The sequence below is a fragment of the Chrysemys picta genome, chromosome 9 (genome assembly GCF_011386835.1).
Source record: "Chrysemys picta bellii isolate R12L10 chromosome 9, ASM1138683v2, whole genome shotgun sequence".
In the NCBI taxonomy this organism is placed as follows: Eukaryota; Metazoa; Chordata; order Testudines; family Emydidae; genus Chrysemys; species Chrysemys picta.
The window spans coordinates 25,347,683-25,364,451 of record NC_088799.1 but is presented as its reverse complement, the minus strand read 5'-3'; the positions used below and the strand labels follow the sequence as shown (position 1 = coordinate 25,364,451).

At 35.9% G+C, this 16,769-nt stretch overlaps 1 protein-coding gene across 1 annotated transcript in view; it reads right to left on the bottom strand.

Moving 5' to 3' along the window:
- DHX36 (DEAH-box helicase 36) overlaps positions 1-16,769 on the bottom strand; it is a 31,762-nt gene that overhangs the window by 11,529 nt on the left and 3,464 nt on the right. Inside the window, exons 3-12 of the mRNA XM_005286964.5 lie at positions 15,243-15,435; positions 14,108-14,146; positions 12,622-12,792; positions 11,409-11,488; positions 10,111-10,185; positions 9,766-9,932; positions 8,990-9,071; positions 8,203-8,343; positions 5,899-6,001; positions 3,417-3,504 (exon numbers count right to left, since the gene is read on the bottom strand). Of these exons, the coding sequence (XP_005287021.2) occupies positions 3,417-3,504; positions 5,899-6,001; positions 8,203-8,343; positions 8,990-9,071; positions 9,766-9,932; positions 10,111-10,185; positions 11,409-11,488; positions 12,622-12,792; positions 14,108-14,146; positions 15,243-15,435 (1,139 nt within the window). The remainder of the gene's footprint in view (positions 1-3,416; positions 3,505-5,898; positions 6,002-8,202; positions 8,344-8,989; positions 9,072-9,765; positions 9,933-10,110; positions 10,186-11,408; positions 11,489-12,621; positions 12,793-14,107; positions 14,147-15,242; positions 15,436-16,769) is intronic.

Below are 16,769 nucleotides of genomic sequence, written 5' to 3'. Positions count from 1 at the left end.
GAAAGTTAAAACAGTAAACATAATGGTATGTCATGGAAAATTCAATGCTGTACAACAAAACTAAATCATCTGGACACAAAGGATAAAAAAGGAGGTGTTTCTCATTCCTAGTCACCTTTCTTCAAACTGGCATAAATGTACTTTCCAGTACTTTGGTAATACATCATCAATATACCTAACGCTTCTTTTGAGCACACCACATCCAGCTAAACTGCATTAGTCTAAATTTTCATTGGAGAAAGAGAATGAAAAACTTACTAAATACAGAATTCTGTCCCTGTCTGAACAAGTCATATCTGTGTTAGGTTGTTCAGGATATGAGCATCTACAATTAAAGGAAAAAACCCCACACACATTCCTGGGCCAAACAGCAGCATATTAAAATAAGGTTTAGCTAAAATAATGCTGAGGTTTTTGACAAGCATAACTACATGGCAATCATGCAGTTTCTCTTGATAAAGAATTCACTTTTCTCTATGAACAGTTTTCCATTTTGGATGTAGTACAACAAGTCAGATTCATGTACCATCAGTTCAAGAAACATTTTGATTCAAATGGAGGGAGGGATAGCTCTGTGGTTTGAGCATTGGCCTGCTAAACCCAGGGTTGAGAGTTCAATCCTTGAGGGGGCCATTTAGGGATCTGGGACAAAATAATCTGTGAGGGACAGTACTTGGTCCTGCTGTGAAGGCAGAGGACTGGACTTGATGACCTTTCGAAGTCCCTTCCAGTTCTACATTTCTATGATTAAATGACCACTCAGTTACTGTGAAGGGACTAAGATTCTGAAAACAGGAGTGGTAAGCCTGTTCTATATACACTACATTAAGGGCAGCAGCCTTAAAAATTCTGCTCAAGTGTTAACCTTGAATACAGAGCATTCTGTTGAGATACAGATGTAACACTTTCATTTTAAGATCTTTTTCTTAAGTGCTGCAGGCTTTTGCAATTGTGACAAAATTGTACCTTTGTGTTAGGCCATTTGATTTGGGGATTAAAAAAGTCATATGAAATACTGCAGTTTAATTTAACCGATACCTTATGGAAAAATTACCAGTTTCCATGGAGTTTTTAGAATTTAACACACATTTCTAATGAGCTGAATTATGTGATCAGTTGCATCTTCAATCCATATTCTATCACATGCTTTGTTCAGGTTCCACATTAACATATAAGCAATACTACAGAGAACATAGGTGGCTTCTGCTGGCAATGCAGTACTGGCTGGTTAATGACAGATGAAGTGCTTAGTAGGAAGCTGACTGATTGTCAGCATTGAATATATGAGCCAATGGCCTTCTGGTTAGTCAACAGCAAAGTCATCAGCAAAAAGAAGAGAAAGGTGGGAGTCAGCCATAGGAAAAAATTTTAAACCATTGTCTTTGGTTTAATTCTAAAAATCATAGCATCTATTTATTGTGGCTCTCTAAGCATATCTGTGCTGTAACATCTGTATCTTTAGAGTAATTTTAAGATTTTGAATAAAAAGGAAACTGGTAAGATCTGTGGAACAGAACTTGCTGTATTATATTCGGGACTGGTTAGCACAACTTGAGAGCTTCTAAATATGCAAAAAACAAAAAATCAAGATTTAGCATCAATTCTGCAGATACTTGATTGAAAGCATTTGCAATATACCAAGAGTGGTGTTTAAGAGATCATCTATCTTTACTGTTTTATCTATATCTAGTATCAGATGTAGCAACAATTTGTTGCTGTGGAAATTACCATCTTCGGTATTATCACTTGAGGTAGGAATAAGCAGCAGAAACAGATATACTCCATGTTTGTGTTTTTATATAATGGTAGTTTGTACACCCATACTCTTGTGATAACTTACAAGTCCAGAAGTGAATACTTTATATATAGGCATGGCTAAATTCAATTTTAAATTTTTTTTTATTTCAATGGATAATATCAATGTTTTAAAGTATATTTTCAATTTCTAGAAATTGAAATTTTTCACAGATGCAGGAATTATTGGGGGGCAAACAATAGGGGTTCAGACAACTATTTAATGAGTAGACAATGAGATTCAAAAAAGTTAAAGCTTTATAACTATTAAAAACCGAATTGTCATCACATCAAAATATACAAATTAAATATCCTTAAATCAAACGCTAATAAGTCCTCAAGCAGCATTTTTCTTACTTTGCCTATTTGTCAATTTCATTTGTCATCGATGAAAATATTTTTTAGTTGGTTTGTGGGTGTACCGTGAAGTCAATGTTTATAGATAAAGTATAGATAAAATCGAATCCTTCTAAGCCTATTAATATACCAGTCCACTTCAATACTTTGGCTATGTCTACACTGCAATTAAAAAACCATGGCTGGCCCATGCTGGCTGGCTTGTGTCAGCTGACTCGGGCTAAGGGACTGTTTAACTGAGGTATAGACCTTCCAACTTGGGTTGGAGTCCGGGCTCTGGAACACTCATCTCACAGGGTCCTAGAGCTTGGCCTCTGTGAGATGGGAAGGTCCCAGAGCCCAGGCTCCCATCTGAACATCTATACCGCAACTAAACAGCCCCTTAGGGTACATCTATACTACAGGGGGGAGTCGATTTAAGATACGCAAATTCAGCTACGTGAATAGCGTAGCTGAATTAGACGTATCGCAGCCGACTTACCCCGTTGTGAGGACGGCGGCAAAATCGACTTCTGCGGCTTTCTGTCGGCGGCGCTTACTACCACCTCCGCTGGTGGAGTAAGAGCGCCGATTCGGGGATCGATTGTCGCGTCCCGATGGGACGCGATAAATCGATCCCCGAGAGGTCGATTTCTACCCGCCGATTCAGGCGGGTAGTATAGACCTAGCCTTAGTCCAAGTCAGCTGACACAAGTCAGCCACAGGTTTTTAACTGCAGTATAAACATACTGTCAGTTTCCTTCAACAATTCATCTTGTATCATAGATAGAAGAGCGATTTGAAGAAGCAACACTTCCCAAACCATTGGTATCTAAAGCACAGGGCAAACAGTTCAGTGTCAGGAGGGAAATAAAGGCATCACTGGGGATGGGAATATAATAAAGCTTCCTAGGAGAAACAAGTTTTAAAGGAGTTGTCAACAGCAAAGGGGAAGGAAGAAAGGAAAGTTCATATTTGGATAGAGATGGACCATCCAGGAGAGTTCTGTGTGTGAGAATGGACAGAAGGAGGGAGATGTGGGTTTAGAGTCATCAACGTGGAGATGGAAACTCAACCATGGGAATAAGTGTCACTGGCAAGATCTTTGGATGAACGACAATACAAAAGTGCAAAGATATCGTATATATAATGATAAGCACAGAGAGGAGGGAGCTAGGAAAAGAATAGAGGGATGCCAACAAAGGTGGGGGAAGCTGATGAACCAGAGAAGTTGCTAAGGAAATGGTCACTAAGAATAAAATACTATTCTCATAATTATTTTTTACCTGACTTAAACATGACTTGTGACATCAAGAGGTCATGTAAAGTGCTAATATTGTCCCAGCCTGGGAGAAACACCAGTATTGCACCATCCTATATATGAATGGAAAAAAAGATTAAATTACACACTAAATTACACAAACATACAAATGTTGAGTAATATCTTGGATGGATGACATTTAAGTTGAGACACTACTGAATCAAATATTCCACAAAATTTTATGAACTTGTTTTTAAACAGGAGTGACTGTATAAATTTTATCTGGATTTTAAAAAGATTCCAATGGAAATCTGATTTAAAAACGTTCTTCTGTAGTGTTTGCAATCCAAAATATTGTAGCTTTACACTAGTTTGAGAAACTGACAGTGCAACTAAATAAGAACTATTAACAAGTTTATTTTAATTTTCCAAACAAAAGAATGCAAAGCAAGCAGCACAAACAGCAAAAAGGTTTTACTCTCCGGTTTTAATTATCTAATGAGTTATTTGTAACATATGAAATCTGATATTTATAAATATTTGTTTGATACCTGACAATCCCTTTAAAATAAGGTAAGAGTCAACAAATGTGCTGCTTGTCCAAAGAAGGCAGAATTATTCCATGGTCCACTTATTTCTTCCGATAATTAACTCACATTACAGTGCTTGATATCTGTTACATTGTCTCAAGTGTAGAACCTTTTTGACAATGTATATAAGTAATTGAAATATCTTTTTCTCAGAATTTCATTAGGGATTTTAATCTCTAATTTATGCCTGCATATTCCATGACATACTTTCTCAAATAAAAACCAGGAGAATTAAACTTGAATTCTAAATACGATTAATTTAAAGAAAAAACAAGGATTACCACACTCAATCAGACCCAATGGCAATCTAGTCTGGTATACTGCCTCTAGCAGCAGCAAAAGCATGATGCTGCCGAGGTAAGCAATAGTAAGAATTTAAATCCATTAATTTTTAAGCAAACAAAATATAACTGATTGTGTTAGATGTGTAATTAGGCACATACAGAGATGTAATGGGCTAATGTAAATCCAGGACGAACTAAAAAAATACAAATGCTGTATTAAATATTAATACTAAGTTTATAGTTTACAAGTTAACAGCCTTAAAACAGCCGGGACAAGAGCCTCCTAGTTGTATGTGTAGTAAACATCTGAACTAATATGACACCATTAAGTTATAATAATTCACAGGCTTCACTGCATCAACATTTTTTAATGTATCTGTTTACCCAGCTGAAATAATTTAAAGTCTATCTGCCCAGCACATGATACTGTAAAGAAGTAAATTACAACTCAAAACAGTACAGTTAATTTTTCTACCCATTTGTCAACAAAAAGCAAGAAGGTGGAAGGCTGGTGATTTACTTTTATGTTCATGAAGTTTCCAGGCAGTGTTTTTAAAGTGATTTTTGCACAATTAAATTCTTCACTACATTCTTTGATTACTACACTACTGATGTTGATTTTGACATACACTGAGTGCAACAATGAATTTAAAGATACCAACTCGCAACAAATTCATTTAAATTTTATGCTACCTTCCATCAAAAGACTGCAAAACACTTCACAAATCATTTATTAAGCCTTAATATCCAATTAAACTATTACCCCCACTTAACAGACGAGAAAAAACAAGTTGCGTCAGTGTCAGAACCAGTAGGAGAGCTCTGTGCTTTATTCACTAAACAATGCTCCCTGTCTAGGTAATAAGAGCTACATAATAGGGTTCAGTAGTTATCACTAAGAGAAGCATGAATTTTTAGGGTAAGATTTTCAAAGCTGCTATGAAGATTTAAATGCAAACTCTTGTCAATGGCCCCTATTCAAAGGCACTTATGCACATGCTTACTTTAAGCACATGCTTAAATCTTGTTGATTCAATAAGGCATGTGCTTAAGTGCATTCCTGAATCAGGGCCTTAAATGAAAATTATGCACCTAAAGCCTACAGGTGGTTTTGAAAAATCTCAGCCTCAATTTAGTGATGTAATCCCAAATAATTTCCATCTATGTTTTGACATTTTTAGTGACTGCTGACCACAATGCAGAATTTCCTGAAATGTGGTGTCATGTTCTAACATTGTATCCTTTTCCCATGGCTGTTAAAATAGATCACACCTAATATTTCTATTGTAACACTACTGTAAGCAGAGAAGAATCTGAACTTAAATATTTTATTTGAGTGAGTGATTTTGTAAAGAATATAAATCCAATGGGAACATGTACAAGCCCATATAAGGCTTTTGTTTTTTAGATATGTAGCTCCTAGTGGGAGGAAAAACAGTTTGCTACGCAATATGACCTGAGAACATTTATAGGATTGATTGTTAGTGGCAGATTTTTGGTTTCAGCATAATAATTCAAATCTATAATTACAATCAAGCTTTGTGAAAACTGTTAGACAGCATGAGTCAAGTGATTTAGCTAGAAAGAAAATTAACTTATTTAAATACGTTATGCAAATCATACAGAAACTCACCTCTTCTTCTAGGACAATGTGTCTGATAAGTGCTGCTATAAGGTCAAGATCAATCTTGTCATCATCCATCATTTCTAATGCATCTATAGTACTTGCTGAATACCTATAGATAATGTGTGTACATAATGACAAGTCTTTAAGGAAAAAAAAACAAACATTCACTCATTTCAAGTGTTTCTATTACAAGGCTATTGCAATTTGACAGCAAAGAAAATGCAGTATTCTTGTATGATATAGTTCTCTTGTTTATACACTAGACTTGCATAGATCTATACCACATTTTCCCTAGATTTAGAGTCTGGAATAATGTGAGAGCTTTAGGACAATGATACTTTGCTCTAAATAATTTGAGACAGTTAGGTCACACTGTGGCATACATCAAATTCGCGCAAAGTATGACTACATAACATTTAGCCCAAGTACTTAACATATACAAAATGTTTTGAGTTCCATTGATAAGTAAGGTGAAGTGTCAAGTTTCTGAATATAACATGTCCAAATTAAGCTAAATTAATTATTTGGTTTAACAAAATTGCTGCAGCTGAATATTTCATGCTTCACCATTCAAACTAATTAACTGCCTCAGGGACTTAACTCTTCAAGCCAGCAGTTATCCAATCAGTGAATACCTTGGAATGCATTATAAATGTGTCATCATTAAAAATCATTGAAGTTTCAGCAAAGAGGGGAAGGAAGAGAAGCCTGAGAGGAGAAAGTGGTGAGGAACATATTGCCAGCAGTGGCTCCAGGCACCAGCGCTCCAAGCGCGTGCCTGGGGCGGCAAGCTGCGGGCGGCGCCCTGCCGGTCCCTGCGAGGGTGGCAGTCAGGCAGCCTTCAGTGGCATGCCTGTGGGACGTCCGCTGGTCCCACAGATTCAGCGGCAGGTACGCCGAAGCTGTGGGACCGGCGGACCTCCTGCAGGCATGGCGCCAAATCTGCGGGACCGGCAGACCTCCTGCAGACATGCTGCCGAAGGGAGCCTGCCTGCCGTGTTCGGGGTGGCAAAAAAGCTAGAGCCGCCCCGCATGTTGCACAACTTTCTTTAAAATAATTTATCCACTGCTTGAATGCTGTAAAGCTCTGAAAAGTGGGGCAAAAAAGGTGTTTACTGGGTTCCTGAAAGGGAGATCTTCCTTCCTTATCCCTGTCATGACCCTTATTGAAGGAAAAATAGGTGAGACATGAAGGGGTTAAGATAACTTTCTCCCCAGTCACCCTATTTCCCTTCCCCCTCCTGCAGGAAACTACTCCTCAAAAGCCTGTGGGTAAGAAGGCTTAACTGCCTGGGATATTAATGCTGCTACAATTTGGTTTTCTTACCATAGCTGACCAATGCATTTTGCTCAAACAAAATCTCCTATAGAGGGGCAGGTTTTCAAAAAGAGGTCCATTTGCAAAGCTTGTAAATGGAATTTAGGCTTCCAAGTGGTCATTTATGAGTAGAATCTTTGTAGTTGTGTGTTCAAGTGTAGGCAAACCATTGAGCCACATATCTATAATTCAGTTTTGGAGTATGGCCTCAGAATGGACTAAATGGTTAGTGACGTAGGGAAAAGAGAAAGATGTAATTCGTGCAGTCCTGGGAGAAGGATTGGCTGGGTTATCCATTCATAAAAAAGGGACTTCTAGGATGGATTATTCATGCCTCTTGAAATAACCACTGTAATGTCCATGAGAGCAAAGCAGTGTAAGCAACCAAAGGGAAAGGACTGAAAATCAAAGAATATCAGTTAAAATGGTAAGTATAACAAAGGTTTGGTTTATGTTATTTTTAATCCAATTTATTTGTTTAGAGGTTTATGACAGAATAGTCCGAAGAAAAGGATGTCAAAAATATTTTTTTAAAAGTTGTGGAATGTTTACTCTTCTGTTTTGTTGATTATGAGGCCAGACTACTAGCAATATCTACTACAAAGGGAAAGATAGAGCAAGTACGAAAGCCATCAGGGAAAGAATTAGGAATCAGAGTATAAGCAGTTTGATGAATAGAAAGAATTGTGGACTATACATGTGCATGCCAATAGTAAATGGCTGATTGCGACTTCTTCCCCTACGTCAGACTTGGAGTTTCCAACTTTTAGTTTAACCAAGCATGTGTGATACTGTGCTAGTATGTCATCATGACACACATACACTTAGCATTGAACTGCACTACTCACAATGTTATAGCCATCTCTATGTAACTGGTAATCATGTTATAAAAACTAATTAATTGCATATTATAATCTTATATTTCTCAGCTGTAGAAGTACATTGATAATGGGTAATACCTGACAGCATAGAAGTGAACAAATAAGACCTACCTTCCTCGCAGCTGCCTTAGATAATCTGGCCATCGTTCTCTATAGATTTCTTCCTTCTCTTCCTTTTCTGGTCTGCTTATCTGTCCTTGCATAAAGCCCTTCTTCCGCCGTGGTCTGTAATCTGTATCTTCTGGAGTATATCTAAAAGTACACATTTATTATGGTCATTTAATATTTTATTTTAATTTAAAAATTAAAAAAATAAACTTCTTAAAGGTTAACAAATACATTGGTGATTCAACCCACTGACAATAACATGCAAGATTTTAGTTGTAACTTGTAATATTATGCTTTAAAGAAAAATAGCTGAAGAAGCCTTATCTACAAAGTGGGCTCCATTTCTACAAAGCATAAAAATAGGGAGAAAAAGAATTATTGAATTTACAAGAAAATTATTTAGCTCAATCTAGCTACCTGAAAATGCAAAGATAATCAAGCATTTTAACATGAATAACTGACCTAGTTCAGGAGGGGAAAAAAAATAAAACAAAGGACTTAAAGTTGAGAATTTTATTTTGACTACTGATAGCATCTTGCTAAAAATATGATGCCATTTGTGAAAACACAGAAAAAGCTTTTTTTAAACAAGATGTCTGCCATCAGTTTAGAAATGTCAGTTATCATTTGAAACAAGACCGAAATACACATCAGTTTGTTCATGGTGAGATGTGACTTGCTACTGTGGAAAATCCAGCCTGCTAGGCTGAGCAAAAATGATCATTCTATGTATGTGCCTAGTAGCATCCAATACAGTTATGTGGATCTTTACCTTCAGAAATAGACTGACCTTAACTTTTCAATTACGTCTTCCAAAAGATATTCCACAACAGGGAAAGTGAATCCAGGTATATGGATCATGGGACAATTGTCTATGGAGGAAGAGTGTAACTTATTAATTCTTAGAAAACAAATAAAAAACACTATTCTATATCAAAAATAGTTAGAAAAAATGTCAAAACAGTTCCTTTCTACTTAACTGCATACCTATTAAGTTTGATTTTCATGTACACTTAATGCTTGTGAAAAGTATCAAGTTAACACCCCCAGAAAGTCACTAAATAGACCAGCACAGGCAACAGCAATGCATGCTTCCCTATGTTCTAATCAATGTGACTGAAACCCAAGGCAGATGAACCACTTGTACACTGGCTGGCATACCATAGGAAGATCTGCACTGCCAATCCACTCACTCATGGCCTCTAAGGGTGCTAAATGAGAGTTTTAAAAATTAAAGATAATGCCAACCTCTGTTTGGCAACTTATAGTGTGTATTAACCTCTACTGTTCTGAAATACATCTCATGGAGGAAAACAAAAGCAGCAACATATAACCATGATAGGATAAATCAAGGAACCTTGAAGATTGCACCCTACTTTGAGACCTCTTAACAGGTAACAGCTACAGCTAACACTGAAATAATCATTATTTTTGATTTAAGTCAAACCCACACTTTTCTTTTTTTAAAACTGCATTATTAAACAGTACATGTCCAAAATATATATATAGCAAATATTAAGTACGTTACATATCTTATCAATATTACGATACAAGCATATCACCCACCAAAATATTCTGAAAATTTCTCAGCATTCAAAGTAGCACTCATCAGTATTACTTTCAGGTCTGGTCGAACATTTAGAAGATCTTTAATAACAGTCATTAAGACATCTGATTGAAGATTTCTTTCATGGATTTCATCAAGAATAACATGACTAACACTGGACAATTGCCTAAAATAAAAGAATGCAAAGTTGATAACATTTATGTTTAGCAGAAGCAAGGCATTAAAAAAAAAACCACAAGACAAGTGCTAAAGAATGGAAACAAAACAAAGAACCATTAAAAAGCTAGCTCACTAAAACTCTGATATTTATATTTAAAAAGAAACTAGTGAATACAACTACTTACTTGTCTGATTGGAGCCACTGTAGGACGATTCCTGTTGTACAGTACAAAATGGAACCTTGTTTCCTTGGTAACCGACTGAAAAGAGATGCATTAAGAATTCTTGAATTCTCTTTTCTAATATTTTACAAAGTACTTTAAAAGCTCCAAAGCAGAATGCACTTTCAAGTGTCTATAATGACAATCTACATTATTCAACTTATTCTCTAGGCCTGTTCATTTAGAACTAAATTAGTGCAAGAGGGGATTAAGTCAGGGCTAGGCCATAGTATGCCTATGATGAGGAATGGTTCATTTGCAATCTGACAGTACCAGGCTTTACAGCCATTATTTGTCACCGTTTCAGGATTAGCTTTTCTCTACTCATCCCAAAATGTTGTTAGACTAAAAACAAGGCAAAATATTGTTCTCTGTTAAACAGCGTTTATACATGAGAATATAATTTCACTCCACGAATAATTTTACATCCTGAATAAAAACACCTGTGCACAAAAACAACACTGGAATATCAGATTAACACTAGGGCCATATTCTCTATTTTTAGCTTTTTAGATCAGTTTTTCATTTAAGGATTATTCCAGATACATCAGTACCTACACTAAAACCCTAAGCCTGCAAACACAGACGCAACATGCTTAACCTTACATGATGTGAAGTTAAGCACATGCATAAGTGTTCACAGGATCAGGGCCTAAAGCTACTGACATTTTTAACTTTTAACACTCCCTTCTATATGTCTGTTGTAATAAGGCTGTTTCCAGATTGGAAACTGCACAAGTTGTGATTTGCAATTTGACCATTCAAATGGTTTCCAGTGTAACCGGGATTAGTACACAAGATATTTTTAAGTCTTTGAACCATAACATTGTTTTGTTCTTTCTCTGCCTCAACCGGCACCTCTTATCTCAACTTTTAAAAGTTTAAAATGGGCGTATTGATAACCTGTTTACCCTGTGCTATTTGTAATTCTTTCACCACATGGTGTTCATTTTGTTTATCCCCTTTAAATTAACAGAATTACAGATGTAAACTTGCTCACCATGACAGGAAAGTAGAGTATACTACAAAAATTGGCTTCTCACCAATTTAAGTAACATTAAAATTCAACCATTGTAGTCAAGCTTTCAAGTACGTACTTAGTTTTCCTCCCAACCATGTACTGGAAAATTACTCAGGAATCTCCTCTGGGTGAAAGCAGTTAAGTATGTTCCCTCTATGTTTAAAATAGAATTTCAAATTTTCCTATTTGTCAGTTTATATTCAAGTCAGCATACAAACACCAAAAAAACCCTATCAATTACCTCTGGAGACGAATCTGGTATCCTGTACTCTTGCCATTACCACACACTTCTGCCCTTTCAGCTGCAACTCTCTCTGCCACCTTAAAATCAAACCAAATAGCATCATGTTTATATTAAAAAAAAAAAAAAAAAGGCAGCTTATCTTCAGTAGGAACTATCTACCATGAAGAGGTTACATGTCAGTTTATAACACTAAAACTACCTTTAATACCCTCCGCTGATGGATATAGCACTTTTTTGCCACAATCCAGGAACTGGTGTAGAATCCAAAATATATTTCAAAAGACAGTGGAGCAGTTTTATATACAATGGAACTAAAGGTATTTCAGTCCTCCCCCTTATAACTTAACAGCATGACATGCAACTCTTCCTGGGTAGTGGAACTCCTTACAACCCTGCACCTCATATTTCTACTTAATAGAAACTATGCGTTTTGTACTTTCTAGCGGTCAAACTTCACGAGATCAACGAAGCTGAGAAATGCTCACCTCTAATTTTCTTTATCAATAGTCTTAGATCGAATTGTTTAGCAATTGTTAAGTAACATTAAAGTTCAACCATTATTCTGTGACTATCACACAGTATTGAGAAATGAGGCTGAAAGCGTAGAAGAAACTAGTTTTTGAAGCTGTGCTGCTTCACCCAGTAAAGTGATGGGAAAACACTTTCTGGGCAGCTCAAGAACAGCAAGACATAAGGTATCCAAAAAGCCAGAGTCCAAGTACAGACCCTTTCATGTTTTCCTTTACCCTTACTATGCCCATATTAGGTAAGAGTGCTGAGCAGGAAACCCAACTAATAAGACCCACAAAGGTCTATAGGGAAATTCACCCAGAGCTTACACTACCCTTGCAGGTTGCACAAACCTGCCAAAGAGTTCAGCTTCAATGCTGTTTACTTCAAAAGAGCAACACTGAACTCCAATCCTGCAGACACATACTTGCTAGCCCATAGGCTTCAATACAACTACTCAAATACATTAATGATGGGTGCAAGTGTTCACAGAATTGGGAATTAAAAATTGTAAACTCTTTGGGGGAATGACACATCCTATATGATTGTACAGAGCCTAACAAAACGAGGCCTTGTTCTGATTATGAACTTGGGGCAGTAGTGCAATACAAGTAGTAAATAATTTGTCCCACAATTTCTCTATTGCAAAAGGAAAATTAACATTCAAAGAAACAATTCAGTTTTTCAGCACTGCACTTACTGAGATAGCACTGATCCTCCTAGGTTGGGTACATACAATCCTGCAAGCAGATCCTTTCCCTCTCTCTATATAGTCATCCAGAATGAATTGAGTAACTTGTGTAGTCTTTCCACAACCAGTCTCACCACTGATCACAGTCACCTGATTATTATTTATCACAGTTACTAGTTCCTATTTTAAAAGGAAAAGAAAATGTAATGTTATGTTGACAAATAGTCTTTTTAAACTGTAGAAGGCCTTCTATAATTCCCTATTCTTTTGAATTCAGTTTAAAAGAACAAGCCACAATACTTTAAAGGGACACACTTAAATACCCATTTTATTAACAGTTTAGGGCCAGAGTCTCAAAGTGTGCCATGCACTTTAAATATATGACTAAGGCCATGCACAAATTACTTGTGTGGACAGAATGAATACTATCATTTATGAAAATAGGGTTGCATAATTAACAATCCTGCACAAACACTTTGGTTTATGAACAAACAGAGTTTGAAACCCCTTTGAAAATATAGCTAGCCCTAAATAATTGAAAATGAAAGCTTAACTTCTCATTTTTTCTGTTTGTTTGGCTTTTGCATTTCGGTCAGCTCAGTCACTGAAGAGAAACTGGTCTGTTTCTTGTTTGTATTCAGCAGCACTTTCCATCTCACATATTTTAGCACAATGTTTCAGTGTTTGTGCTGCAATCACAGCAAGGGAATGTTTAAAATCCCACAAAAAGGTTACTGGAATTTGAAGAGCAATGAAACTATGTGTTTTAGGTTTTTGTCCTTTTTTTAAAGAGACAACTAACAAACCTACAAACCAAAGCTTATGGAGTACTTTCACCCTGATATGTAATATACACGTTATTTAAACTAAGATGAAAATAACCCCCTTTGGCTAAACTGGTCGTTAATTCACTGATTGTACATAGGTAGCATAAAACAGCATGCAGCCACAAGAGTGTGATTTAGAGACTAAAACGGAATAAAGACAAATTTAATCAATGTTCAATCATAACTCATACAAACATATCATGACCAGCAATAAAAACAGCCACATCTGGCAATTTAAGATATAATACAGTAAATAAAATGTTTCAAATAGCATGCAACATTTTAAAAGTTAAATCTGCAAAGTGAAGGATGAAAAAAGCTATATAGTATTTTAAATATACTTGGTGCTCATGTCTGGTTTCCATGGAGACTGCTGTCTAGCTGTAAAACTGTATGGTTCAACATAAGCAGAGTGAGCTTCCCTACATTGCATGTCTATGTGCCCGAAATCTTTTCTAGAAAGAAATTAGCTGTAATTATGAAGCCTCCCACGTTCTGACGTCTTTAGAAGGTGGTAAGATTCTTTATAACATTTCCTTTAAAGATATTTCACAACAGAGACCTTCTGTTATATAGCTGGGTCCAAAAATAATATTTTTTATTTTCCTATGTTTATAGCAAAATAGCAGAGGTGCACTGGATTTCAAAGTAAAAATAAATACATTTACCCTTCTTATCCCATATGAAGGAAGTTTCTCTCGGAATCTCTGGGGAAAAAACAAAGTTATATTCATTTTTAAAATACACTTATGCTTTGGAGGTAAATACAATCAGTTTTGTCTATGATCAACAAAAATTTAACCTGAAAAAAGATAACTTACTAATATAACAAGTTGTACATGCTTAGACCTAGGTCCTGCAAACACTTATGTGCATGATTAACGCTAAGTTCATATGTAGACCAGCAAGACTATTCACATATTTACGTGTGTGTGTAAGCGTTTGCAAAATTGGGGCCTTAGAGTCATATTATGACCTTCTGGATTTGGCTAGAGAGGAATAATTGAAATCAGCTGATATGAGTCCATCCTCCTACATAAGACCTTGAAAGCAGAACAGCACCACCTTATGATAAACTGTGACAAAAACAACTAATATGTCCATATCAACATTGCCTTGTCTTTTTACCACCACCAGAGCAACCAGCAGGATTTCTACACCATAAACTGGTCTAAAGGTGGATTACTGGTTTTATGGATGAATTATCTAATTCATTCACTTAAAAATAATCATATCATATGCTGTCCACTACCTTGCATTTAAATTTTAGCATTTTAGGATGAAATTTACATGAAAATTATTACACAAAATACACCTCTACCCCAATATAATGCTGTCCTCAGGAGCCAAAAAAAATCTTACCGGGTTATAGGTGAAACCGCATTATATTGAACTTGCTTTGATCCACCGGAGTGCGCAGCCCTCCCCTCCCCCCCGAGTACTGCTTTACCGCGTTATATCCGAATCTGTGTTATATCGGGTCGCGTTATATCGAGGTAGAGGTGTTCATGTTTATGTTCAGAAGTATTCACAGGATTTTTAATATTTTCCAAATGTTTTACTATTGCTAATTGCCATGTACAAATGTTTATTGAAATGGACAGCTGATAAATTGCATAAAGTAACATCATGACACTGTCAAAAAAAAGTATTTTCACATAAGTAACACCAGATTTTCATAATGACACTTTTCCATTAACGAGGGTATCAAAAGTAACTAGTTTTTACTTATAAAAATAAAAAACTATTATAAATAAAAACATTAGCATCAGTTGTGTCTTCTAGTTAACCATTATCTAGTACCTGCATTTCAATGTATCTAGGATCAAATTTCTTCTTTCTTAACTCTTCTCTAAATTTCTCATTCAAATCAATATCCGGCTCATTTTCTTGAAAGAGATATTCTGAATCTCGATCTAGGAATGTTTTCTCCAAAATTGGTCTGCGCTTTACAGAAGTCTTCGCCAAGGTTGGTTTCTCTACAGGTACCTCTTGACTATATCAGAAACAAAGATTTGGTTATAATGCAATTTCCACATTAAAATCTTTCTAAGAGGAGATAATGCAATATATGCTTGGCTATTGAAACAAGTACAAAACAGGGCTCCCTTTGATAGATTCCTAGTCCATCTCTTTTTGAAAAAAAGAAGGCTACAAGCTTAGTTGGCCTTTGTGGGGGAAGGCAATGTGTCTTAACTGTCTTGCACTTTTCACCAAAAATATACTTGAACATATCAACTCAGGCATAGTTTGAAAAAGTCCACTCAGCAGAGGTGAGCATGGGGATGTTATCAATTTCTGCAAAATTTAAGATACATGTAAATTAAATTTGTCCTAGACTATAATTTGGTAAAGTTGTTTTTACATGTACCAATAGAAATACAGTATTACCATAATTAAAATTATATATTTTTTCGAACAGTTTAACAAACTATTCCACTACAGTGTTTGAAACCCAATCACTGCCATACAAGCCATCTACAAGTGAAACTGACTAAACAAAGTTTTTTTGAGTTTCGTTATTCAAGCTGAGAAAAATGCAAAAAGGTATAAGAGTATAGTGACAAGTAAATAGGAGTTTTTAAAGCTCTCAATTTTAATAATCTTTGGTGTTAAGAAGACTGTCAATTTGAGATATAGTCATTTTTTTTTAAAGTTATTTAAAATTCATTTCAGGTACTAAGCTTGCCAGCACTCTGACAATTTTTATGGCTTTACAAATTACTTTTTCCTGCTTTTAAAAATATTTATCCCCATTGCTATGTGAAAGATCCATACAAGCTGTGGAAAACTAGATACAAAGTGCTGTAAAATACATGAAATTTATCACAGTAGCAGGTAAAAAATTCAGATAGAAGAGTTATTGCTAAGCAGATGGTGTCTATTTTATCCCAATAAAAGTATAAGACTTTTTGTTTACAACATAGGATTATTACATTGTGTCTCTTTAAGCCTGTATCTAAAAAGAGGTTTCTCCTACTTATGTAGCAGAGAATACGGACTGTAAACCAATGTAATGGTGTCTGAGTCTGCAGACAGAACTACTGCCTTAGCTATTCTCATTATCCCATCTCATAATTGGATATGACTGGAAGATTAGGACCATAACTTTTTTCTTGCGGCAGAGTGAAATTAACAAGATTCTGGTGGTTAGTTGCATTACCGCTATTATGGGTAGAAATGAAATTGTCAAGAAGTGTGCCTATTTCACTTCGGCTTGGAAAACATTAACTGAGGTTGAACCTATTCACAAGAAGAACCCCCCCCCACACACACACCAAAAATGGAGGCCAGGGAAGAATAGAGTAGGATAGTACTCTGCACCCAAAT